The sequence below is a fragment of the Bombus affinis genome, chromosome 14 (genome assembly GCF_024516045.1).
Source record: "Bombus affinis isolate iyBomAffi1 chromosome 14, iyBomAffi1.2, whole genome shotgun sequence".
NCBI lineage: Eukaryota > Metazoa > Arthropoda > Insecta > Hymenoptera > Apidae > Bombus > Bombus affinis.
Genome location: NC_066357.1, coordinates 6,898,893 through 6,924,800, shown reverse-complemented (window position 1 = coordinate 6,924,800; position 25,908 = coordinate 6,898,893). Strand labels below are relative to the sequence as shown.

Genomic DNA, 25,908 nt, shown 5'->3' with positions numbered 1-25,908 from the left:
ACGGCTTGAAAATTAACAAAAAAATACTATAATAATTTCACAACATTATGCTTTATTTGACAATGTGTTAAGTTATAATCAATAATAATCAGTATTCATGAAAATTAATTTACATGTATTCGTTTTAAAGTAATGTATCTATTACGATGAAATTTTAAGCATTTTTATATTACTGAAAATATATTTTTAATTCCATGTTAAAAAAAACGAATAAATACCTATTTAAAAATAATATTAAACAAGTATCTGTAACAGTTTTTCTGTTATCAACAAATCTGACTACACTCGATTATATCTCTAACATGTAAATTAAAAAAATTCATTACTAATACCAACTGTCCTTCCTTATGCTTAGCATATATCAAATATTTAATGATGTTAGTACTGGCACCTAATTTCAAAAAACCAGCTTTGGTAAGTAATATTATTTTGTTCAATTAGTTTAAAAAATGTGTAAACCCTGCTTAATCAATAATTGCTATCTAATTATAATAATAATTTTCATTAACATTCCAAAGTTTCTTTTTTAAATGTTTTGTAACTTCTGATTAGCAATACAGTGGATTCAGCTTTATTTTTATTGGCAGTTGTTCTACCTCATCTCCAATCAGTCATTCTTTGATTTTTTGTATTTTTCATTTAAAACGTCTTATATTGGTCCAACATAGCATTATTAATATTAAGCAGTAGCAATATTTAATAGGCGTTCTGAATTGCACTTTCGTTATTATAACGCTTTTTATTTACACTCGTCATATTTTCACTTTATTATATGACAATTGCGCCGCATCACATATTTCTGTTTAATATTATACAGACATGAGTATTAACGGAAAATGTATATTATCATTCATACAAATACAAATTATATCACTTAAAAAACGCAACATTTATATTAAAATCTTTATATGAACATGTGTGAAAAATATAGTTTAATTGATACTATACAAAAAATAATCTTCCTGTATTGTTCGAATATCAATCAAAATGAACTTAAAATGCAGTCTCTTGCAATATGTTGCAAATAACTCAAATCCTAGATTGCAAAACTAATATCAGTCTGATAGAATTTATTGTTCCATTGAGAATCTTATGTCTTTAGTTCCTGGTAACGAATGTCTCTCTATAAATGCGATATTACCATTCCTATTTTCATAGTTATGAACTAAAGCCTAATTGCACATAACCAATAGAACAAATGGAACACATTCCATTTTTGACTATTTCAATTATTATACATTGGAGATAGAGCTTTAATCAATCACATGAGCTAACCGACCTATACTTTAGTCTATTGTTAACTATCGGTCATTTGTGCTTAGGCTAAAGATCATTTAAAATAATACTTTAGACAATGTTACTGCTTTATCAAAGAAATCACATGTTGGATCAAACAAGAATTCCTTCATTGCATCATTACAGATTATTTTACAAGTTTTATTTCTTTGTATAAAGAAGTGTTAGTCCTTGAACACAATTAATTAACATGTAAATAAAAGACTGATCTATCTGAAACTCTTAAATTTAAAACAAGTGCTCCCTTTATTTGCACTAATTTTTATAATATATCAAGGAAATGCATAGTTAACACAAGATTTCATTTTTTTTTATATGAACAGGGTTTTATACACTTATGTTCATATCGTTTAGTGGTTGCTTCCAGTCATTTTTTTGTCATTATAACTTGTATGCAATTACCCAATTTATAAATAAGTTATTTATAAGATTAAATATGTTTGCTTTGACACTCAAATCGAGAATAGTGGAACCAACATATGTACCTGTATACATACATATTTAATATATTACGTATTATACATACACGCACACGCAATACTATATATTATAATTTTATGATCAATGCATATGAAAAACAAACTTTATCACTGCTGTGTTAGTACAGTCAATAAATTCACACGCATAATATGTCATTTTTTATAATTATACTTTATATCATTTTTGCTTTCTGTGTAACATGTGGGGCAGAAGTAAGAATTAGGTGCTATTAAAATTGAACTAGCAATATTGATTTTACTGTGTTGATCATTTTATCATAAGCACATATAACACAGATGTGAAAGTGATTGTGCTGATAAAATTGTATAAAAATTATACGTTCTGCACCACATGTAGTTTAATTATTAGTCTTACATCTTTTCTCGTGCATTATTCAGCTATGTAGACCTTATATAATATCTTATTAGTACTTATAGGAAGGAATCGAAGATTTTAGGCCGCTAATAGGCCAAACATGTACTTTTGTGAAATAATTCAAACTTATGTCTTATAAACATCCACAATACATTTACAAAAATTTAATGAATTCGATCAAAAGAAAAACATCATTGAACTGTATATTTCACACATTATGCAACAAAGGTTGTTAATAATCTTTTCTATTGATTTATACTTAGAAAAATTATGGTTATTAATTATAAAGCCTAGAAAATAAAATCTGTAAGAAATACAACAAAAGAATGCAATTTAATAATCAGCATATACCTTGTTCAATTTTTCACTATTGTCCATTGTATTTTTATGTTCATCAATATCTCAGTAATTTTCTTATTATTATTATTGTTATTATTATAATCTTTTTTTTAAAGTGTATGTTTTTATTCTTATATCATATAATTATGCAACATGGTTTAATAAGCAGCATAGAATAATTTTCTACATTATACTTAGTCTCCCAAGTGTTACAGCACCAGCACCTTCGTTGGTAGTAACAAATTAGTATAACAACATTCCTGCTATGAGGTAAATGTTATTAATTACCAATCGTGTTTATACTTTTTTTTGTATAAGTATGTAATTTTAAACCAATGTTAATAAGGACTCTTTAAGAGATTATTTCGGCATGTATTTAGCACTGTATTTTTCTTTTGAGCTAGTATATAAATTAATAAAAATTAAATAATCACAACCCACAATTTAAACACAATATTATTTAATACTTATAACAATTATATATTACGAGAATTATGTTTTAAGTGCATTTTATTATAAAAAATCACTTCAAGAATTGCTGCTTTGTTCTTAATAATGACACAATATAAAATTAAAAAAGAAATATATTCTTACTTCGAATGCAGGTAAGAATGTGCTTATCAGAGAAAGATGGTTCAATATGACTTGTATATCTTGTATAATATTAGCTCAACTTGTTTTCACAGGACTGTCATCCAATTTTTCTGGATTTACAATTACTTGTATTACATAACCTGGTTGTATCTTTGCTTCTTCTATATGCATTTTATCACCTAATAACTTTCCACCAAAAAACCACCTTTGACGAGATGGTTCAAGACCTTCCTGACTCTATTTATATAAATTAAATCATAAATTAATGCAAAATAAAAAAAAAGATATTAATTTATATTATTAATTCATACCTGCAATTTCTTTTTAGCAGTAGCTATAGTGTCCTTACTGTAAACAGGCAATTTAACTTCTCCTAATGTAGTTGATAATCTCAGCTTCAATGTCTGCTCAACTCCACTATCAATAGGTTCTGTAATTAAGTAAACAATGTTAAATTTAATTGCCTTTCTGACAACATGCTTGAATTCCTTTACAATTCTTTTATTGAATTTAATTGCATTACCTGAACAGTCAGCAGGAGAATCTCTTCCACTATCTTCTTTTACGATATTAATAGGATATGATAAACAATAAATAGGGACTTGATATCTGGTTCCCAATTCATCATAACATTCTGTTAAAAAACCATTTGGCACAGAAATATTAGCTCCATCTAATATAGCCTGTGCTAACTGATAATCCTGGGCCTCTGCTGCCGTTGCCCCAGCTCTTAATGCATCCCATATTTCTTTACGTCCATCAAATGCAGGTGCAGTATCCCAAAATTCATCTCTTTTACTTCTTAGCTGTCCTTCTGTCAAAGGTACATCTGATTTCCACCTAATTGCCTCATGGCATAATGGATGATTCTTCCTCGAATTTCCTATATAAACAAAACATTCTTTTATAACATAAGTAATACATTTGTTTTTTATTCAAATTAAAGAACTGCATAGAAGGCATATTACAAAGCTAATAAAAAATAGAGATAGTTACATGAAAACTTTGGTTTGTGTTATACAATGTAATATGTATAATGATTCCAAAGCTTAACAAAGTGACAAGCAATTTTGAAATTTTTATATTTTTAGTAATAAAGTTGAAATGACAAATTTAATGATAGGGGTAATAAGTATAATGATATTTTTGGTTAACTTGTTTGACATCGTGAATCATTATAGTACATACATATAATTGTTCGTCAGTCGTTTTGTGTAAGAAATAATATGCAAATTCTAATACATAATACGCAATAAACGTTAGGTAGGAAGGTAAGGAAAAAACCAGAACTGTCTTCAAGGTTAGCTGTTGTTGATTGCAATTTTTACGCAGATAATTTCATTATAATTTTTACCTGAATTTACTCTCGTGGAATTTCCTGTAGTGTTGTCGACAGAGGCATTTCTTGCCCTCGTTATGCCTATGCAGCCTCCCATCCTAGATGGCTAGTGTAACCAAACATTTCACTGAAATTTAACAACACCTCACATGCCATTTTCGTCCATCTTATCCACTAAATTATAAATCAGTACCATTAGAGGCGCTATAATCGAATCTTCGGTAACCTAACCTGAAATGTTAACAGATATAAATGGGTTTCAAATCTAAATAAAACAAGTTTTACAAACAATTGTTCAATATATTTAATATTTCATTGACACGTATCCCAACAACATAACAATTACTGTCGGACACTTTCTGATCAAATTATCTTTTGTAATTTCAAGTGAAAAAATTAATTACGTTCGGCACTCAATAGAATTATATTTTATTAATATACTAAGGTTAAGTAATACACAGTACGAAGGCATGTTTTGCAATGGCTTCACTTGCAAGTACCGTTTTTAAAGAAAGATTTCTTACTGCTTTTGAAGACGATCAGGCACTGGACACAACGTGCCAAGAGATCGCCTTAGGTATGTATTAATTACCATGATTGTTCTTCCTATGCATATTGATGATTGGCTTTTATGTTTTGAAGAAAAAACTAGACACACACAGTAATGAAGTCTATTTCTGATCTATTAAAATATTATCTATACTAATGTCAGTAAAAATGGTATATCTTCCCACAAAAATATAGCTACATATTTTTAAATACATAGAACAAAAAATAAGTACTTTATTTAACATTTATATTTTTTGAAAATAATTATTCTTTTTAATTTAGAAATACAGTCTGGTCATACAAAACTTTATGCAATTGTAGAAGAACTTAGACCTTTTGTAACTGAAAAAGATGTTACAATACGAAAAAACGGCATCTCTGCCCTTTCTACTATTTTATTTCATTTACCTAAGGATTTTTTGAATGAAGATGAATTGTGTTTTATAACATCATTTTATTGTGACAGATTAAAAGATCACCATAGGATTATACCAGCAGTAGTAAAAGGAATTTTGACAATTGTAAGTTTTGGATTGTATTTTACAATTATATTTAGATAATAGCTATATATATAAACTAACATAAATGTTCCAGGTTCAAATGGATCATTTACCTAAGGATTCACCTGAATGCTTACTTAGGAGTCTTTTTGAAAATGTGCAGTGCCAATCTCAATTAACACTTGATCGCAGAAATATATATTTTATATTTACAACATTATTGGAAAATAGAATAGAAGATTTAAAAGCTATGGGGCCAGATTTTATTTATGGGCTCATTACTAGTATAGAAACAGAAAGGGATCCTAGCAATCTTATGATATTATTTGACGTACTTCCACATTTTATGAAAAAATTGTCATTAGGCCATTTAGCTGGAGAAATGTTTGAAGTCATTGCGTGTTACTTTCCAGTTGACTTCCATCCTGTAATTAGATCAACCAATCAAGATATTAATTGCTCATCATTTATGAATATAAATTGTAATTTGACTTGACATTTTTCAGCGTAGAACAGAGGGAATAACGCGTGATGATTTGGCAGAGAAATTGGCACCTTGTCTTTGTGCCGTACCTGAATTTGCTGAATTTTGTATACCACTCATAATTGAAAAATTACTCTCCAATCTTAAGATTGCCAAATTGGACTCTTTGAGTCTATTATGTAAAAGTGTAAAGACATTTGGTGTGAATGGCATAAAAATATATTTGACCGAATTATGGATTATCTTAAGAAAAGAAATTATACCAGGTGGAGATTTAGAATTAAAAAATGCAAGCTTGAAAGCAGTCACCACTATAATTGACACTATATCAAGTGATGTTGAAGTTCGTGAAAGTTTCATTAATGATATAACCACAGACCTAGACTCATCTTTGTATGATGTGCAACTTAGTTTGTTTAGACCATCTGTAAAAATACTAGAATGTGTGGCAATGATCAATAAAGAATCATGTATACAAGTATTAAAAGCGATAGTACCAATATTTCTTGGCCAATATTCTACTAAGACTGCAATAGTTGATAAAGTAATTTTAATTGAAACATTAAACAATTTTATTAAAACTGCTTCTGATCATAGATTTACTATTAAGGGTAAATATATATTTTACATACTTTGAAATATTTATTTAAAAATGTTTTAAAATGCAACATAAAATTCTTTTTTAGATGTTCCAGAATTAGCATGGACAGATATACCAAACCTATATTTACATGAATTATCAACAGAAAATATGGAATTACAATCAAAAATATTGTTTGGTTTAACAATACAAAAAGCGTATTTAAATGAAGTACATCGTACTCTACTTTATGATATAATTTGTAATCTAATTGAAACAAATTGTAATGAAATAAAAATACTCTGTCATTCGGCTCTTTTAAGTTTTGCTACATTGTATTCAAACGAGATATCAACTCTGATCAAAGAAAAGTTTCAGTTAAATACTGGTAAATACTTAATACTTGAATTTAGTGAGCCTGATTTTTTTTAGACTATTTATTATTTTGAATGTTTCAGATGGGGAGAAGATAGAAATACGAATCCATAAATTAAAAGTACTAGCAACTGTTGCTAAAACATATAAATTAGGTATTGAAGTTCTTCCACAGATTGTATTGCAAACAAATGTTGCAAATTTTGACATAAGCTTTACAGCCCTAGCATGTCTTCAAAGGCTAGTCGCTACAACAGCTATTGACTATAATATTCTACAGTATCTATATGATGAATGTAATATTATTCAAAAATTGGCAGCCCTTAATATCAATCCCATGGATGAAAGATTAGATTTAGTTTTAAATATTTGTCGACTAATTGTACGAAATCTTATGATTGAAGAGCAACAAAAAATTGTCAACAAGTACATTTCAGTTTTGAGTGAACAAAGTTCAGAATCTGATGCTGCTTTAGTAATGAATATTTTCATCCCATTACACCAAGATGTTGATTTAAAAGTAAATGTAAATTTGTTACAAAATGTACATAATTTAGCACTTTACAGTCAACATTCAAATATAAGGCTAATAGCATGTAAATTTATTGCTGTAATATTAAACAAATTTGATGATAGTAATAAATACTTCCAACATGCTTTATCATATTTTAAAGAAGCAATAAATAATAATTTAAATTCAGATACTAATATTGAAATAATGCAAGCAAGTGCTTCTCTACAAATATGGCTAACAAAAGCTATAATCATAAAAGGTTCCCGTGATGTTGAAATATTTTTAGATGAGGTATGTAAGAATTTTCAGTCTTTTTCAATATTTCATATATAATATTTAATGTTTTTTAATATTGTATCCATAGCTTACCAATATTTTGAAACATGACCAAATAGGCCAGCATATAGTACAAGAATATAAGATCTTGACAAACAGACACGAAGATACTTTAGTGGTGGAAAATTTTTGTAATGTCAAAATTTTGTATAAACAACGGGTATTTGAACACTTAATTAAAAAAGATTCTGAGTTTAAAAATATAGCAAGGCAGAACTATTTAAAGACATTAGTACAATTATTAGAAGAAGTACCCTTGGAGCTGTTACTTATGTATTTAATTAAGGTATTCAGTACATGCTGACATAAATACATACAACACAGCTTATATCAACAATAAATTTTTGTTTCAGTTGGTCCCCCTTTTAATAGAATCTTTATCTCTTGAAAATGAACAACTAATTTTTTTAACATTAACAACATTGAACCTCTTATTGGAGACTAAACACAGTATTTTTTCTGATAAGATGCAAAGTTTTATTCCGAGGTTATTAAAGTTATCTACCTACAGAATAATGGTAATATTTTATAAAATTACTTGATACCTTCAATATATAGCATTTTATAATTTTCATATCTTCATATATTGCAGAGAGTCAGAATAGCAGCTTTAGACTGTTTAACAAATTATTGTAATTATCCAACGATATTCATTAACACATACAAACAAGATGTATTAGAAAAGCTAATAGTTCCAATTGACGATCGAAAACGCTTAGTTCGAAAAGCCGCAGTAAAAGCGAGATCACGATGGTTTTTAGTTGGTGCGCCAGGAGCAGCAAAAAGACAATGATCTGTTTATTTTTACATTAAATTTATCGCGATACATTTATAACTCATAGATAAATACATTTATATTTGTTTAATACAAATAGATATAAATTTTATTATAATATTATTTGTATATTTTTAAAGTTGTACACACAAGTCTACTTTTATATATCCATTTATATACATACATGTTAAAGCAAATGATTTCTCTTGCTGTACTACTTTTTCTTGTAAGAGTAAAGAAACTGATTCATCATATTGTACTTATCCTATATGTTGTATATAATGTACATAATTGAATAAAGAATTGATTTCTGTAATGGGATTGAAACCTGAAAGTTACTCTTTAATGCATTTAGTACACTAGAAGCATGGGTGATGGTAAGACTTAACTTACTTTTCTCAATCTAAAAAATCTAAAAGTTGTGTAAAAAAGTTGTGTTAAACAAAGTTTATTTATAGGTGTAGTAAAGAATGGTGCATACAAATATGAAGATGGCACAAAATATATTGGAGATTGGAATTCAAAGGGGTTGAAACATGGTGCTGGTTCTTTACTCCTTCCTGATGGGACACGTTATGATGGTGGCTTTCAAAATGGATTGTGTTCTGGCTTAGGAGTTATAATATTTCCAGATGGAGCAAAGTAAATATCATAAGATATTACTTTTTATAATTATTAACTTTCTAATATACTTTATATATTAGATATGAAGGTGAGTTTATGCAAGGTTGGTTTCACGGTCATGGTGTATTTTGGAGGTCAGATGGGATGAAATTTGAGGGAGAATTTCGTGGTGGGCGTGTATGGGGATTAGGTAAGTAAGATTTTAAATGTTAAATTTATCATATTGGATTAATAAATTACTGTTTCATCCGATTCTAGGATTAATTACATATGCAGATGGATCACATGGTTTTCCTAGAAATGAAGGATTCTTTCAAGATTGCAAACTTGTACGTCGTAGACATTGTCCAGATATAGTACAGAAGGCACAGAAGATTTCTATGATGGCACGTGCCCAATGTAATTAAATATTAAACATAAATATTAGTTAGTTATATTAAAACTTAATAAAGAGATATAATATGTCACACTATAATTTCTGTAATTATTGTGTTTATTGCTTGTCATCAGATATATGTATGTATATATATATATATCTTATATTACATAGTACAAGTTTAATCTCTACTATGTAAATAAAATTATAATATTTATAATATTATTTACATTTTAAATAAGTAGATTGCACGTGACCATGGATAGTAAAATAATACAAATATACACGTACATTAGGTATAAGAAATAATAGATTCTCTCATTCAGAAGTTTATAACGTAAGTATCTGGGAATGATTTTATGTATAGTATCAAATTATTATTTTGTAAGAGAAAGAGAGAGAGAGAGAGAGAGAGAGAGAGAGAGAGAGAGAGATTGAAGTTTTTAAATTAGTTATAATGATAATAAAGTACTACTGTAGTTTGCAAGCTAGTGCGATGTACCGATGTGCGATACTTACTTACGATGCAGATTTTAGTAACATGGATTTATGACGTCAGTAATCTGATGTTACACGTGGGCGTGGGGATAAAAGAAATTAATATTAAATAGTTTTACGGCTTCACGTTCTTGATACATCATACGTCGTACATTGTACCTTGTTCTGAAAATTTGGAAGGCAAATAAGGGTTAAAGGAAGGAGCATAAAAACTAATTTGTAAGATAGTATTGACCAATAGCTATCGCGCGATATTGCCAAACCTACATAAACAGTGATTGTGATGAAAGTTTTATGGAATTCTATAAATTGAATAACATGTGTAACAATTTAAACACTTTCAGCGAAACTACGACAAATTATAAATCAATATTATAACAGTGCTAGTTTATTAATGAAACAAAATTACTATTCAATAATAAAATAATCAGGCGATCCTTTCAACCTAAAATTTAATCATTAAAAATTAGACAATTTCTTAACAAATTTCCTTAGGAAAAAATTAATTCTTGTTTGAAATGGCGTCTCCAGGTAGGTATTATTCATTTTTCACGTCTTTGGCTTTTACTTAGTGCTACTACGTATAATACCGTACGCGATACAGTTATAATTTTCTATCGCTTTGTGTAGCGTTAATCGACATTGAGGTAGTGATTGTATTTTGTTCTCTTTCGTCTTTGGTCTCTCGTGTTTTAATTAGCCAATAGTCAATATCTATTCAGTGTTAGTGTGTTACTGTATTTTTTCTGGAATTTAATATAGATTCGTCCTTCATAATTTTGTAAATATACGTTATCTTATACATGTATTTACGTATATAAGCCGCCGCTTCTATAATTCGTGATTTAAAATCGTCAAAAGTATCAGTAGCGTTACTTCGTAAGTACTATTAACAATTATTTATAATTCAAAATTAATTAATTAACTGTATAAATATTGATTTAATAGCCACAATATTGTACACATTAATCTATCATTTTAATAATATATGTCAATATAATTAATTTTTATTTGACGTATATGAAGCGATTCTTTGTTAACCGAATGTATACAGTAATAAAGTTATAAACAAATTTAATTTGTATGAATATAGTAGAGTTACAGTGTAATAGGTTACATCTAAATGTAAATCGAAACTGTTTAGAACAACTGTTGAAATGTATATTTTTGATATCATCAGTTTGAGTGCAGTATAAAGCACTTTTAGATGTAATATACTCATGTTTTTAGTTCATGTATAATTCAAGTAATATTTAATATTTGATACAGCAGAGAATGTGAATAGATTTTATAACATTTTTAATTTACTAATTCACGAGGAATGTTTAATAGTTCAGAAAATAACTATGTTTTATATTGTTGATATAATTCTTTTATAATTTTCAGTCAAGGAATTAGATATTATATTAAAAAGAACTGTAAATGACTCGAAGAACAATAATGAGTCCTCAAACTTATAAAAATCATATTACAACAAAAACTATGGCATCCAATGGTTATACTGATTCTGAGACTCTAGTCAAGGAGTCCAAAAACCATTCATCACCTTGTGAGTTATTCAAGTGTATGTGTGCTTAGAATAGCCATTTTTATTCTTTTATTATTATTATTATTGTTATAACATTATTATATATGAGGGTATCACTTTGAAATGATTGATTAATGATTATATGAAGATATCTTAAACAATAATTGCAATTTAAAGTAATTTTCTTATATGCATATATTGCTTATGTATGCTTATGATTTGATTTCCTTATTATTATATTTTTATATTTTAATGTTTATATTTTTGTAATTATGTTTGTATTTTTTTAATTTATTTGTGCCGTAATATTATAGAAGCTTATTTGCATTTGTAATCTGTTATTGTGTACATAAATATATGTGTATATTGTGTGCTTTATATATTATTTACATTGTATACAAATTAATCTATTCTTGCAATAGTTGCATTTCGTTTGATTATGCATTATTTAAATATTTCTGATCTTTGTACTTTTTCAAATTAAGGGTATTTAAATAATGGTTTTTATGTTTTTAGCAATGCCATGGTTTGGTATGGATATAGGAGGTACATTATCCAAATTGGTATATTTTGAACCGAAAGATATTACAAGAGATGAAGCAGATGCGGAAGTTGAGACTTTAAAAAATATTCGACGATATCTAACTAGAAATTCAGCATATGGGAAAACAGGTCATAGAGACACACACTTGCAAGTATGTTTCATGTAATTATTTCTTAAATAATTTATTCAACACATTTTTACAAAAATATGTTATGTTATTCTATTACAGATGGATAATGTTTGTATCAGAGGTAGACGTGGTACATTACATTTTATTAGATTTCCTACAAGTGAGATGGGAAATTTTTTAGCATTAGCAAGGTCTAAAGGCATGGCAAATCTTGTCACAACAGTTTGTGCTACTGGTGGTGGAGCATATAAATTTGAAAAAAATTTTAAACAAGTGAGATATTTATTTCTTTATATTCTAATATAGCTTAATATATAATACGTACAGAGTGTAAATCAGAATAATGTGTACATTGTTTCTGTAGGAAGTAAATATGAATTTAGCAAAATTTGATGAATTAGATAGTTTAATACGTGGTATGCTCTACATAGAAACAACAAATCCACACGAATGTTATTACTGGTCGTATCCTACAGATGATAGTAAATGTCAGAAGGTTCCCTATGACTTTTCTGAACCCTACCCGTTTTTGGTATGTTGGATTCTTTAGAATATCAAGCTGTGCATTATTTATATATTATATATACATATTTTATATATAAATAATTTTTATAGCTTGTAAATATAGGCTCAGGAGTAAGCATATTAGCAGTTTATGGGCCAGAAAATTATAAAAGAATATCTGGTACTAGGTATGTATCCCTTTTATAATAGTATAAAAATATGTACTATTGAATTACATTTTAATTAAATTTGATTTCATATTTAGTCTAGGTGGTGGCACATTTTTAGGATTATGTTGTTTACTAACTGGATGCAACACTTTCGAAGAGGCAATAGAATTAGCAACTGGAGGTGATAATACTAGAGTAGACAAATTAGTTAAGGATATTTATGGTGGGGATTATGGTCCATTTGGTCTTCCTGGCGATCTTGTTGCAAGCAGGTAGTATTTTTAATAATTGAATAAATGTTATTTTTGGTCTTGTGTTTTTATAGCTCACTTTGTATTTAATGCGTATTATTTTAATTATATGTACAGTTTTGGACAGATGAATTCTAAAGATCGACGGAATGCAGTTAGCAAACAAGATCTCGCACGCGCAACACTTGTTACCATTACAAACAATATTGGTTCTATCGCGCGTATGTGTGCCGTCAATGAAAAAATTGAAAGGGTAAAAAATATTCATAATTAATGTATCTATCATACTTAATTTTTAATAGTAACATTATCTGGTAATTTTAGGTAGTATTTGTAGGAAATTTTCTTAGAGTAAATCCTATATCAATGAAACTTCTGGCCTACGCTATGGATTATTGGTCTAAAGGAACGATGAAAGCTTTGTTTTTAGAGCATGAGGTTATATATGAAATAGTCTTATATAAGCTTGAAGAATTTAAAAGAATGTATTTATATCCTTTTTCTTTTCTAATTGTAGGGTTATTTTGGTGCAGTAGGATGCCTACTTCAATTTAAGGGTGAAGCAAACTAATATTATAGAAAGACGGATAATATATATAGCATTCCATTTGATATTCTAACTCAAATGAATCTTTTCATGAGGGTGGTTATGTAATTATTTAACATAATTATTTATTTTTATTATGTAATAACATTCTCAGGTAGTATTGTATATGTTGTATATGCAATGTTACATCAAATTTTAATAATGGTATAAAATTAAGATCAGGATTGTATAATCTTGAAATGTGACTATATTTATTAGTGAATGAGCACAGTATAATTATACACAATATAATCATTTTAAAACGCGTTACATGATTATTACATAAAGACCTAATGTGGGCACAAACCTTGCACGAGTTTGTATAAGAATTTTCAATGGACCAAAACGCATACAATTTACCACACAATATTCTTTGTATCAGTAAAATGAGTCTACCTCATATTTTACTTTCTAAATGTTTATGTAAATACATATATACCCAAATTCTTACAAACAAGGCATGATATTTATTATTATTGATATTATACGATTTTTCAATTGTTCACAATTATGACAAAAAAAAAATTGCAAGAAAGAAATTGCATTAATGAGTACTTAATATGTATTATTACTAAAGACTTCATTATTGATACATTTTTATTTTTATCATTAAAAAAATATAAAATTGTACGTGATGCTAATGGTTAAAATTAATACAAAGTATATTGGTTAGTGGTGACATTTATAGGTTATTTACATGCATTTTTTAGTTATTTGAAAACTACATTGAATAATGTGCATTCATTATTATTAAATATTAACGCGTTATACATACAGTGCTTCAAAATGTAAACACATAGTTTATTGTTACACACTTTTTAATAGAATAATTTATAATGTGATAAGCAATAGAAAGATAAAATATCTATTATCACAATATTTGTACTATAGCACTATAAAAAAAATGTTTTTTCTAAACATATTTTATGATATGTTTAACGTTATAGCCAACATTTGTATGAATTTACAAATACAAAAAGAGAACAAATTTGTTTATAAGCTTATTTTTATGGAATAGAAACAAATGTAATTTTCTTATATCAATAAATAATTCCTTATTGAGCCCGATATATTAGGAGCTTTAAGCTATTATTGTAAAATATTGTTTCAATTACGTTAAATACATTTGCATGCATTTAATGTGTTTTCATATTATTTCATTTATATACAATAAAATTATATGGTTAATGAGTAATAAAACAGTATTTTCCTTCTTACTATATTATAAAATCGTATATATTCTGCATGCATTGACGCTATAAAATTTTGGTTACTTAGCAACTAATCTGACAAAACACTGTATAACTTCACGTTGGAATTATGTAGTTATCTTTACGTTTATTAATGAAATTATAAAATAAAGATATCGATATTTTAAAGTAATAATTGATATTGGTATACTTTATCACCTATTTTTATAAATTTTTATTGATAATCATCGAAATTGATGACAAAATAGATATCCATTTTCGTGATACTCTATTCTTCTGATTTTAATTTTTTATAAAAATGGTGAGTCTTTAAATTTCTGATTACAAACATTTAATCAACAAAATCTGAGTTATGCATATATATATAAATTATTTTACTTTTGTAGGGACCTAAGAAAGCAAAAGTACCTGCTACTGTTGATGGTGTAGATACGTCGAAAATGAATAGAGAACAATTAGAAGTTTATGCACACAAGATACTTGAAGAAATGGAACGTGAACGAGAGGAAAGAAATTTTTTTCAACTTGAAAGAGATAAGATTAGAACTTTTTGGGAAATTACAAGACATCAATTAGATGAAGCGCAGGCAACTGTCAGGTATTTTTCTACATTTGATTGTAAATTTAATGTTAATGAAATTTAACTGATATGTATATGTATTTTTAAAGAAATAAAGAACATGAAAAAGAAGAGTTATCAGAAAAACATGAAGCAGAACTCAAATTATATAAACAGAAAGTAAAACATTTAATGTATGAGCATCAAACTAATTTGTCAGAAACTAAAGCTGAACATATGGTTGCTCTTAAAATGGCACAAGATGATCATACTCTTCAAGAAAATGAATTGATTAAAGATAAGAGAGAATTAAAAAGATTGCAAAAAGAACAAGATTTGGCCCATATAAATGAAATAAAGGCATTAAAATTGGTACGAAAAAAATATCATATACCTTTTGTTATTATTAAGCATTTTGTAAATTGAAATTTACTATTTAGCAACATGCAGAAGAAACAGATAAGCTGATAAAACAGTTTGAAACTGAAGCTCAAGAATTGGAACAAAAATATGAACAGAAGTTGACGAGTCAATATGAATCCCTTACTTTAAAACATCGAATGGAAATAACTGAAGTAGAAGAAAGAAAAAATACACAAATTGCAAATTTGATAAAAAATCATGAAGTTGCATTTGCAGAAATGAAAACTTATTATAATGACATTACTCTTAATAATTTGTCTTTGATAAAGAGTATGAAGGTATAATTAATTAAAAAGCAAGTTAGTCATATATATAATAATATTATTGGATTTGTAGAACCAAATGGATGAAATGAGAAGTAATGAAGAGCGTATGAAAAAACAAGTACGAGAGTTAACTATAGAAAATAAAAAATATTCTACTGATATAAAGTCATATGAAGAATCCTTAGCAAATTACACTCACCAACTTGCAAATTATGATAAAGATAAACAAAGCTTAATTGTAAGTATTTAAAATTTTGTCACATATATTACGTGGATTATTTTTAATCCAAGACCTTGATTCTTTTAGAGTACTAAAAAAAGATTAGTAATAGCTACAAAAGAGTTAGAGAACTTAAAATGGGAAAACGAAGTATTAGAAGTACGTTTTGAAAAGGTAAATAAAAACATATATATTCCTTTCTAAATAAAATTACACTCATTGTGAAGTCATTACAACTTAAATTGAAAAGTCATATTTTTTTATTTAGTGTCAGTCTGAAAGAAACGAATTACATTCAAGATTTGTCTCAGCAATACTTGAGCTCCAACAGAAGACAGGTTTAAAGAACATTCTTTTAGAAAAGAAACTTGAGAAATTATCAGATTTATTAGAACAGCGTGAAGCACAGATCAGCGAAGTACTTACTGCTGCTCAACTAGATCCAATGGCCGTTATTAATGCTAATAAAAAATTAGAGGTTTGTAATTTTCTTCCTTTTCTTTTTTATATAAATGTTCTTTTCTGCAGAATATTCTTTATGCTCTCTCCCCTTTTTTATATGTAAATGTCTTTTGTCTGTAGGGTATGCTTTCTTTTCCTCTTTTTATGTAAATGTTTTTTCTTCTTCTTCAGAATCTGTTGAATAGAAAAAACAGTGCCATACAAGATCTACAATATGAATTAGCAAAAGTTTGCAAAGCGCATGACGATTTACTTCGAACGTATGAAACTAAATTACAAGAATATGGGATTCCAAAGAGTGAACTTGGTTTTCAACCATTGAGAGTAAAAGGAGTACCTACAAAGTTAGGATTGGGACCAGCTGGTCTTGTTACTTTAAATCACTAGTCTACTAAGATTTTAATTTTTTTATTTTTGACTGATCATACAGTACACTTTCACTAACAATGAGTGAAATGTAAAAATAATAAAGTCAGATTAATGCAGAAAAATTCAAGCAATTTCTGATGCAGAATGTTTTTATTTTGTGAAACAAGTAAGTTTTAGAATGCATCTGCTTTATTTTTTTATAAATTACATAAAATTATCACAGAACGTACAGAGTAGATCATATTGGTGCCTGATAGTTGTATACTTGTACAATTTCATCTGTTCTATCATTTACTTAATTTCGTTATTTATTTCAATTGTAAATCATCATGCATCTCCATAGTACATTTTTTTATAATTATTTAACAACTAACAGGCACAATTATACTGAAGATGCTTTATATATATATGTATGTATGTATATATAGATTTTATATATAGATATTATAACATATATAGACATAGACACATTTACTATTCTAATTTACAAAATATTATAAATTGAATATATCAGGTCACGTGGTTAATAAGGTTCAAACACTTATATATATGTATATATAAGTATATATATGTATATATATGTATATATATATATATATATATATTGGGTTTATGTAAAATACCTTCCCTTCAAATCTATTGATTTTTTCTGTTTTAAAAACATTTGACTATTAAGTGAAGAAATAAATAATTCATTGTTATTTTTTTTTATGTTTTGTATAGCTATAATCTTATTATATATGTATATACGCATACACGTATAAGCGAATGTATATACTTTTTTGTACAGACATACAATTATATATGTATGTATATATATATATTTTTTATATATGTATGTATATTAAGAATTTGGCACAATAAGAAATAGAATCACAGTTGAAATCATTGTACATCATAAGAGCTATGGTTTGTTAATACATATTTCCTTTTTTCTATATCTGCAAATCTGATTGTAACTTTCTTCACACTTGAAAGTCATCTTAAATATAATATATATAATGCAATATAACTATATCTTATTTTCGGTTGCTATGTTATATCTCGAAATAAGTAATTAAGAGATCATGATTTCAGAAATAATAGTATAAACACCCAATAATTTCATTGCTTAAATTCGACCACTGTAAAGTCTTCTTGCAGATTTTTAGATTAGTCTCAGTTCATTGGTTCATTGTGTCAAAAGAATATTGAATCTATTTAATTTCTCAGAGCCGCATGAATCATAGATAGTAAAAAAAATAAGCATCTGTTTTAATTTTAGACATTAGTGGTCCATTGTTCCATTGTATGTATATATCCCTTTTCTATGAATATTAGATTCTTATATATTCTTCAAAGTATACTACTATTAAAGGTGCATGGATTGCTAACATTTTCATTTCATAGTGCCATAATTAAGTGGAAAACTATGCATACTGTTTCTAAATATGTAATTTGCCAGCGTTATACTTATACTATTTTGATAAAAATTTTGTAAAATATAACGCTACACTTTCATTTGGGTTTTTAGAAATTGTTGAAAAGATATGACTATGCAATAAACCTTTCAATGACAAACTTTACCTTTTTTGATAAATATCTATATGCTGCTTCTTTACTATATTGGAATAATAAATAAAAATTTTGAATGTTGTATTTAAGAAAAACGTTCTTCTAAGAAATTGTAAGCAATAAGCAAAACGTTCGTACTTAATAAAAAAATGTTATAGAAAATTTTGTAGCAATTTTAATTTTGAAAGAAAATAGATAATGTAATCTTTGCATTATAAAATTGAACGAAATAACTTCATATAAAAAGTATTTTCAATAAAATATTTGTACACGATTACTTTTAATTTGAGATCCATAGAATAATTTTTGATTTTTGTTCAACTCATTATCTTCCAGTAGGGCAAAACTTCAGCAATTAATGTAGAAAAGTGTGTTGTTACATTATATACAACGGTTTCACCAGCAGCTAGAATTGCACCAATTGAACCATATGTACCATAATCTATAATACTGTGATTACATGCTGATAAAACTGCAAGATCTTTGCCTGGATCTCTTGCATTCGTATTAGACACGAATTCAATTCTATGTTTTTTACTATACAAATGATACTTGCACCAAACTATGTTATCGCTAGTTACTACAAAAACTACATTATGATACTTGCTAATAAAGTAATCCATTGCCGCGAAATAATAGCTGATTGGTGCAGGACTAATCTTTAATTTTTGCCATAAGTAATCCACATAATCTGTTCTTCGTATATGTATGCTTACAAATGTTGGTTCAGACAAATTAAATTCCTCTGCCACCTCTTTCAATACTTTTTCTGCATAAGCTCTTAAATTTGGCTTGAATGTAAGTTCTCTTCTTACATCATCCAACCACACCAGAATAAGAGACCAATAAGCTGTGTGTCTGTGAAATAAAAACATTAAAAACATAAAATATCAGTTGTGACAAATGAAATAAAGTAGCCTACCTTGGTATGATGATATTTTGTTCTGTACTGTTCCATTGTCCAAGAGAATTAACAACTTGACTAACATCTAAGTTACATCTTCCAATGTAACTGAGTGGTGGAATACTGAGATTTTCAAAGTATTCTTCAAGAGTTTTTAATATGCATCGTGGCATAAACGGTTCCAAGCCGGTCCTTCTTGCAGTAGCCCACACCGATACATATTCCCAGATCATATTCCCAAGCCTACCACCTTGAACTGCAGAAACTATTCCATACTTGGGACAAGAATTCCTCCATTCTGGTGGTATTCTGATATTCATTAAGGTAGTGCGACAAAGAGCTTGTTCATATGTTGAAATCTTTATATGGTGGGCTGGTGGGTTGGATGTGTACATGGGAAACAGGAAGACATGGATGCCAAAGACCACTATCAGAGCAAGAACTATTGCACTTGCAAGTACATGCTGCTGAGCGTGACTCATTATCCTTATATATTCCTGTATGATGTAGTCACTACGTATGGGTCAATTCTTTTTCTATCTTCTACTGCTTTCTGATTATTTATTTTCTACTCTTCAACTTCCACTAGTCCGGCATTTCGTATCTACAGGTGTGCCATGTCCTTTGCTTTTCGTCGTACATCTTTACAATGATAATATTATTTTTATTGAATAGTACATGCTACTTAATTGTAGATGATTACAAGATATGGATTGTGTAATTAATGATGATAGTAGAACTAATTGAAAAAAATGTTTATTTAAAAATGTTATGTAATGTTTTTAATCCAATTAACAAAAATATTGTTAGTATCTCGATTAGGATGTCAATAGTTTTCCGTTCGGCTAGAAAATGATAGGTAACGTTATTAAGTAGTACACGTCGATGTTGGTCAGACATTGAAAAGGACATGGCCTAGCATATTTTGTTTAAAAGCTGCTAATTTAGCAAGGTTTTATTGTACAAAGCACGATACATATAAATCAAAATTGTTTATTAATATTTGTTTATTTTGAATCTAATGGAATTATATTACATGTTATATATGATACTATAAAGTAGTAACAGGTGGTGAGTTTCAGATATTACACGAACTTTGTTATATATCTATATACAAGAGTAATATTTACTATTCATATAGCTACATACAGCATGTAAATGAAATTGTAAAGAAAAAAGATACTTACACTGAAGTGATAAAAAAATGGTTAAAACATATGATATATATAATTAAGTGTTAGAAACAATCGAATTACGTTCGACACTTGAATCGAACCATCTTAAATATAAACGACGATATTTTAATATCTACTCACCTGTCGCATACAATGATTAACATTCAATTCGAAATGCACTATCATCCATAAGATTTACATTCACCACTTTTTTATTTCTATCACTCATGTTTTCCCGGCAAAATCGATGCGTATCTCGTGCATCAACGCTTGTTGCGTATCTACACGGAATGTTTAATATTCGCTGAAGTGTTACTTTTTTCGACGTGAATAATCACAGTGCACACATTTTCAATATTACGATGTTATTCTCGATATTTTTCGTAACGAATTTGTTTGGACAATTTGCTGAACGATCAACAATGTTTAGTTCAAGTAGAACTTGCATCCTTGGAACGAGAGATGTTGTCCCGATTGATGACGTCATTAGGAAATGTTACCGTCACCCCTGGATAGTACAGTCACAGACGAGTGAAAGGGTAGACTTATCACCTTATTCAATTTCGCATTTCACGCTCTGAAGTACCGATTGCATAAAACATTGAGAAATTTTGATCACTGGATTTTTGTTATAAGCTAATTTTTAATATTTGTCATATTATATATTTTATTACAATTTGTAAATTCTCTCAACTTAATTCTAAACATATATGGTTATCCATTAATTACTTCTTAAATATATAAATCGTTTATGTAATTAGTTTCTAATATTATGCTATAATATTACCTTAATTCATTTATTATTTTATTACTTACATTATTCTATTTAATAAGAAAGAGATCATTATATTCATTACACATAATTATAGCATTAATAATAAAAAAGATTAATGATAAATTATATCGCGATATGCAAAAATATTTATTTTCAACTGATAAATAAAATACAGACAAGAAAATGCTACTATTCACAAGTATAATAAGTACCCGCGGTCACTATGTTTATTAAAAAGTATGCTTAAGCGAAAGGGAAGTTGTATCGCACCAGCCAATCAGCAGTCAGCTAGACGAAATTTTGGCGCGGAACGTCATTATACTATTGAAAAACGTGATATCAAGATGTACCGTTCTTTGAAGTGTGTAATTTTGACTTGCATTGTTTCTGTTACTATTCTATTGTTTTCTATCGACTATTATCAGGTTTGTTTAAGTAATACATCCTTATCTAGTATTTTATTAAATACTGTTATAACGAATTCTTATAGCTTTTCGAATTTTCTCTATTCGTTTGTCGTCGATTATCTGTTTAAGTGTTATTGTTACTATTAGCTTATATCATATGTTTCTAAGACAGAGTTTGAGTTTGATTATTGCTTTATTCCGACATAATCCGTTCAGTTTTATACATTAATGCTAAATCTTTGATTATCTTTTATGCAGATCATTGCTTGACTATGGGGATGTCCTCGGAAAATAGTAACCTATAGATCTGATGACATTTGATATAAAACGTTTGGTAATGTTTGATTTATTTTAACAAAAATAGATGTACAGATACGTTTATATAATTTTTTGATTAATTCAAATTATAATATTCGACGCTTTGTTACAGATCTTTTTCTACCCTTTCCTTCTTCCAGGGGATTTGATGATTCTTATTCGATGACAAGCTTCGCAATAACTTTTCTTGGGTCAACGACACCAATGATAACGTTTTTTGCATCTAACCGTGAGTCGCACGCATTTTTATTCCTTTAATCGCTCAATTATGTCGTAAGAGGAAAGGTTCGAATTGGTACGGAATATTGAATGGGATAAGTTGGAGATAGTCGGTATAGTAGGGAAGTACGGCGCTGGTACTATACCATACCTTGTCGGTGTTATAGGAAATACACGATGGTTGTTGGTAGAACAGATCCTACCCTAATCTAATCAACTCTTAATTCTCATACTTTAGGTGGCACTAGTAATACAATTTGAAATTCAAGCTACCCCTGTCAACCCTTAATTAGAATTTTTACATCATGATCCAATATTGAAAGCCAAAACTTGGACCTTTAACAAGAAAAAGGAATCAACGAATCATCTTACTGATACTACAAAATCCAATTTACTTAATTATCTTCCCCACTCACGTAACAACTCAATTCAATCACACCTTCTCTAACAATAACCATAGAGAAATACCTACTCTAACTACTCCTTCCTCTATATATATTTCCTATTTAAATTCCAGATTGATTCTCTAAATATCATCGTCAATAAAGGACAAAACGAAATTTCCGTGAAATGCGGTTATCGCGAAAGATCCGTTAACACGAGTTCGAGGCGAATCGTTTATTAATTTCATTTGATATTGTAATTAGTTTTGTCATATCTTTGGAGCATAAACGACGCTTTCTTTCAATTTTCTATTAAAATTTCCAATTTAAAATCACTATTTAAAAAACGATCAAGGGACAATCCTTTGAAATATCGACCATGAAACGGTGCAAGAACACGGTACGTCCGCGATCCAAAGACGAATCCCACAAAGAGAGTCAGAGTCCCGTGCGTGAGACTTCATCAAAACGCAGTCAACGGAGCGCACAACTCGGCGCCCCCGGTTGTCGTCGACAATAGGTCGCTCAATGCTACCTAATTCGCAACAATGGCCCCCGCGGCCATATATTAATGGTCCGTGCCCGTATATATTCGCCGGCTGGCATTATATTGTCCTGGAGGAGAGCGAGCATGCTCGCGCGCGTGTTGCCCCTCGTAGGTGAGAGCGTGTGGCACGCACACTCCTACGGGTTCCGCTTTGTCAGCTCGGAAGCAGAACGGGCCGGACGAGTACGGGACCGGGGGCAGATGCGACTCAATTTCGTGGATGACAAATCGGGCCCGTAACGTTGTCAGGCGACGATTAAAGGGCGCGCCCCCCGGCCGATTTAATGGCGCCCGTGATTTCGATTAGCCTCGAGAATAGACCGGTTTACGAATACTATTATCGATAGGATTCATCGGATTCTTATGGTTGTAGGTTTTTCGAAAGGAGATAGATCGATTGGACGATCAGAGACTTTTCAGAGAGATTTTTTTATTGAAATTTTCAACGCTATAACTTGCTAAAGGTGTACTTTTTCGCGATATCAAAGTATTCTAAGAGCTAAATGCAAAACTTCCAAATTCGAAGTCGATCCAATATCCTCACACAGTTTTCTTAAAATCATCTCATTTTCAACCATCACAATGCGAGTACTATCTTTTCGTCATAAACGTATCAAAAGTTTCCATGTGATTTTGCTGGGACGAATATCAGAAACGAATTTGATGGTGGAAAAATCGTAAGGTCAGCGGTTGATCGGAACCGATGGAGCGGTTTATAAAGAGCAGCCAGGCGGCTCGTTGACGGAAGCTAATTCCATCGACGTGTAATTCGATTTCGAGACGGGGCGAGCCGCGCATTAATAAGCGAGCGGACACCGCGGGTGATCGTTCCGCGGCGGCGTGTGTGCGCGCGTACTCTCGTCCCGGGGAAATTAATGAATTTCGAATCGAACCACCGCGAGTAGTTAATTTTCGTGGAAGCCGCCGCGGAAGATGGCTACCTGCTTCGAGAACACGCTCGTTTAATGCCACCGGGTACTAATGGCGTTTCGATTGGCCTCCGACCAGTGGCGTAGCCACTTTCTCCCTTCTTTAACGTAATAAAGTTGCTGCGCAATGAAATCTCTTCCAACAACCAAGATCTTCACACATATTTCCTTTTTGTTCGACATTATTTCGGTTTCAATTGAAACTCCGCGCTGTGGCCACACTGGTTCTCTTTTATTATTCCCGACAAATAATAAGAAAAGAAAATAATAATAATTATAATAACAATTATGAAAGAATAACAATTAACTGCCACAACTTTCACAAATGAACATTCCTCGTTTTCCTGTTTTATTTCATTTTCTGTCGAATTTTTGTTTCCAACATTTTCGCGAAAGTAAAGGATTTGGAAGACAACAGTTTTCGTAACTCGAGGGAAACTTCAACGCTTTTAAAGAAATCAAGGATCGATTTTTATTTCCAATTTCTGCAAAACTTTACATTCGTGCGCAAATGTTGGTTTCAATTCTTCGTGATCTTTGATCTCGCGTAAGAACACGCGAGAACTCACGGTGGGAAGTTGCGTTTCTGTAACACACTGTACGCGCAGGACATTAATCACAGTAGTAATTGAGATTTCCTCGGCGATTTCTTTTTGAAAGATTACAAGATTACTTTACCCTTCTTAAATGGAACTGCGCTATATTTGTTCCTTTAATATCGCACAAAGAATTAAAACAAGTTCAGCGATCAATCAAACGCAGCACGGTGTAATTTTTCTGTACTTTTAATATTATGCGGTCTTCTTCCTTTTTCTCCAATTTTTCAAGATGGAAATGACTCTCGTTACACCGAATCTTTATTTTAGATTTATCAGATATCGCAACTACACTCTTGCCACGATACTCTAAGCTTTTAAGTTTATTAAATCTTCTTTAAACTTTAACTATACGTTAATTAATTTATAAATTCCAAATTATTATGGAAATTCCCAATTACGTTACGTTAAAATTATTTAACTCTCGCTCGCTCCTTGTGCCAATTTGACACATTTCTCCGGTAAAAGAATATATTATTCTACCATTTATAGAACGATATTTTTGGAACTTTCTCACTTTGACGCGCGAATGAAATTCGCTGCCTTTGAAGAAGAATTAGTGTGAACGCGTGTGTACGACAAAGAGCAAAATTAATTATTTATCCTTTCACTTCATCGATGTTTCACCATCGTGTCAATTTGACACACGAAAGACACAGTTGCGAAATTTTATTTCATTTTAAACACGAAGTATCTCTAAACTATTACGACTTTACATTTTACAAAAATTCGCGATAGCTCGAGCATATAAAAACATGGAATAAAATAAAAATTCCCAATTACTCCCAACCTAGTAGAAACCAGCAAGTCTAAGTTCGAAATTACCAACGAGCATCCCAAGAAT

The 25,908-nt window shown here is 29.4% G+C and overlaps 6 protein-coding genes across 12 annotated transcripts; 4 read left to right on the top strand and 2 right to left on the bottom strand.

Annotated features, from left to right (window-relative positions):
• Positions 1-32: 32 nt before the first annotated feature.
• LOC126924380 (ubiquitin domain-containing protein 1) lies at positions 33-4,588 on the bottom strand. 3 transcript variants are annotated; one of them, XR_007713494.1, is made up of 5 exons: positions 4,439-4,588; positions 3,608-3,967; positions 3,396-3,514; positions 3,085-3,321; positions 33-2,890 (listed from the first exon to the last, which is right to left on the bottom strand). XR_007713494.1 is itself a non-coding variant. In XM_050738783.1 (4 exons), the coding sequence occupies exons 1-4, from the start codon at positions 4,518-4,520 to the stop codon at positions 3,160-3,162; spliced, it is 723 nt and encodes a 240-aa protein (XP_050594740.1). In that variant the 5' UTR covers positions 4,521-4,588; the 3' UTR covers positions 33-3,159. The 3 variants fall into 3 exon arrangements, 1 of the variants encoding a protein (XP_050594740.1); XR_007713495.1 differs by having other exon boundaries at positions 33-2,753; XM_050738783.1 differs by having other exon boundaries at positions 33-3,321.
• Positions 4,589-4,861: 273 nt separating this feature from the next.
• On the top strand, positions 4,862-8,857 carry LOC126924369 (MMS19 nucleotide excision repair protein). Of its 2 annotated transcripts, none has more exons than XM_050738763.1 (9): positions 4,862-5,000; positions 5,255-5,493; positions 5,567-5,899; positions 5,979-6,567; positions 6,643-6,924; positions 6,995-7,716; positions 7,790-8,047; positions 8,115-8,279; positions 8,354-8,857. In XM_050738763.1, the coding sequence occupies exons 1-9, from the start codon at positions 4,904-4,906 to the stop codon at positions 8,552-8,554; spliced, it is 2,886 nt and encodes a 961-aa protein (XP_050594720.1). In that variant the 5' UTR covers positions 4,862-4,903; the 3' UTR covers positions 8,555-8,857. The 2 variants fall into 2 exon arrangements, with proteins under 2 accessions (XP_050594720.1, XP_050594721.1); XM_050738764.1 differs by having other exon boundaries at positions 4,864-5,000; positions 5,439-5,493.
• A 31-nt stretch (positions 8,858-8,888) lies between these two features.
• On the top strand, positions 8,889-9,635 carry LOC126924381 (MORN repeat-containing protein 4 homolog). Its single transcript, XM_050738784.1, has 4 exons — positions 8,889-8,913; positions 8,995-9,178; positions 9,241-9,350; positions 9,419-9,635. Exons 1-4 carry the CDS (start codon positions 8,904-8,906, stop codon positions 9,565-9,567), a joined length of 453 nt encoding a protein of 150 aa, XP_050594741.1. The 5' UTR covers positions 8,889-8,903; the 3' UTR covers positions 9,568-9,635.
• A 524-nt stretch (positions 9,636-10,159) lies between these two features.
• On the top strand, positions 10,160-14,887 carry LOC126924377 (pantothenate kinase 3). Of its 4 annotated transcripts, none has more exons than XM_050738776.1 (10): positions 10,161-10,565; positions 11,421-11,598; positions 12,079-12,257; positions 12,336-12,509; positions 12,601-12,768; positions 12,852-12,928; positions 13,006-13,182; positions 13,279-13,414; positions 13,486-13,599; positions 13,679-14,887. In XM_050738776.1, exons 2-10 carry the CDS (start codon positions 11,457-11,459, stop codon positions 13,730-13,732), a joined length of 1,221 nt encoding a protein of 406 aa, XP_050594733.1. In that variant the 5' UTR covers positions 10,161-10,565; positions 11,421-11,456; the 3' UTR covers positions 13,733-14,887. The 4 variants fall into 4 exon arrangements, with proteins under 4 accessions (XP_050594736.1, XP_050594733.1, XP_050594735.1 ...); XM_050738778.1 differs by having other exon boundaries at positions 10,162-10,565; positions 11,421-11,583; XM_050738777.1 differs by lacking the exon at positions 10,161-10,565 and adding an exon at positions 10,598-10,913.
• A 144-nt stretch (positions 14,888-15,031) lies between these two features.
• On the top strand, positions 15,032-17,286 carry LOC126924373 (dynein regulatory complex subunit 4-like). The gene is made up of 8 exons (XM_050738768.1): positions 15,032-15,259; positions 15,345-15,556; positions 15,628-15,889; positions 15,958-16,218; positions 16,277-16,444; positions 16,514-16,600; positions 16,695-16,904; positions 17,060-17,286. Exons 1-8 carry the CDS (start codon positions 15,257-15,259, stop codon positions 17,273-17,275), a joined length of 1,419 nt encoding a protein of 472 aa, XP_050594725.1. The 5' UTR covers positions 15,032-15,256; the 3' UTR covers positions 17,276-17,286.
• Positions 17,287-17,388: 102 nt separating this feature from the next.
• On the bottom strand, positions 17,389-21,389 carry LOC126924378 (galactoside 2-alpha-L-fucosyltransferase Sec1-like). Its single transcript, XM_050738781.1, has 3 exons — positions 21,032-21,389; positions 19,734-20,357; positions 17,389-19,669 (listed from the first exon to the last, which is right to left on the bottom strand). Exons 2-3 carry the CDS (start codon positions 20,195-20,197, stop codon positions 19,129-19,131), a joined length of 1,005 nt encoding a protein of 334 aa, XP_050594738.1. The 5' UTR covers positions 20,198-20,357; positions 21,032-21,389; the 3' UTR covers positions 17,389-19,128.
• Positions 21,390-25,908: the final 4,519 nt, after the last annotated feature.

Bases quoted from the DNA above. Each gene is read 5' to 3' on its own strand.
- LOC126924373 (XM_050738768.1), top strand. The intron at 15,890-15,957 runs GTACGAAAAAAA...TTTACTATTTAG, and splicing joins AAATAAAGGCATTAAAATTG to CAACATGCAGAAGAAACAGA. The intron at 16,905-17,059 runs GTTTGTAATTTT...CTTCTTCTTCAG, and splicing joins ATGCTAATAAAAAATTAGAG to AATCTGTTGAATAGAAAAAA.
- LOC126924378 (XM_050738781.1), bottom strand. From the start codon at position 20,197: ATGAGTCACGCTCAGCAGCATGTACTTGCAAGTGCAATAGTTCTTGCT. The intron at 19,670-19,733 runs GTAGGCTACTTT...TTTATTTCACAG, and splicing joins CAAAATATCATCATACCAAG to ACACACAGCTTATTGGTCTC.
- LOC126924369 (XM_050738763.1), top strand. From the start codon at position 4,904: ATGGCTTCACTTGCAAGTACCGTTTTTAAAGAAAGATTTCTTACTGCT. The intron at 6,925-6,994 runs GTAAATACTTAA...TGAATGTTTCAG, and splicing joins AAAGTTTCAGTTAAATACTG to ATGGGGAGAAGATAGAAATA. The intron at 7,717-7,789 runs GTATGTAAGAAT...TTGTATCCATAG, and splicing joins TTGAAATATTTTTAGATGAG to CTTACCAATATTTTGAAACA.
- LOC126924381 (XM_050738784.1), top strand. The intron at 9,179-9,240 runs GTAAATATCATA...TTTATATATTAG, and splicing joins ATATTTCCAGATGGAGCAAA to ATATGAAGGTGAGTTTATGC. The intron at 9,351-9,418 runs GTAAGTAAGATT...ATCCGATTCTAG, and splicing joins TGGGCGTGTATGGGGATTAG to GATTAATTACATATGCAGAT.
- LOC126924377 (XM_050738776.1), top strand. From the start codon at position 11,457: ATGACTCGAAGAACAATAATGAGTCCTCAAACTTATAAAAATCATATT. The intron at 12,929-13,005 runs GTATGTATCCCT...TTTCATATTTAG, and splicing joins AAAAGAATATCTGGTACTAG to TCTAGGTGGTGGCACATTTT. The intron at 13,415-13,485 runs GTAAAAAATATT...TGGTAATTTTAG, and splicing joins TCAATGAAAAAATTGAAAGG to GTAGTATTTGTAGGAAATTT.
- LOC126924380 (XM_050738783.1), bottom strand. From the start codon at position 4,520: ATGGGAGGCTGCATAGGCATAACGAGGGCAAGAAATGCCTCTGTCGAC. The intron at 3,515-3,607 runs GTAATGCAATTA...ACTTAATTACAG, and splicing joins TTCTCCTGCTGACTGTTCAG to AACCTATTGATAGTGGAGTT. The intron at 3,322-3,395 runs GTATGAATTAAT...TTATATAAATAG, and splicing joins CTGCTAAAAAGAAATTGCAG to AGTCAGGAAGGTCTTGAACC.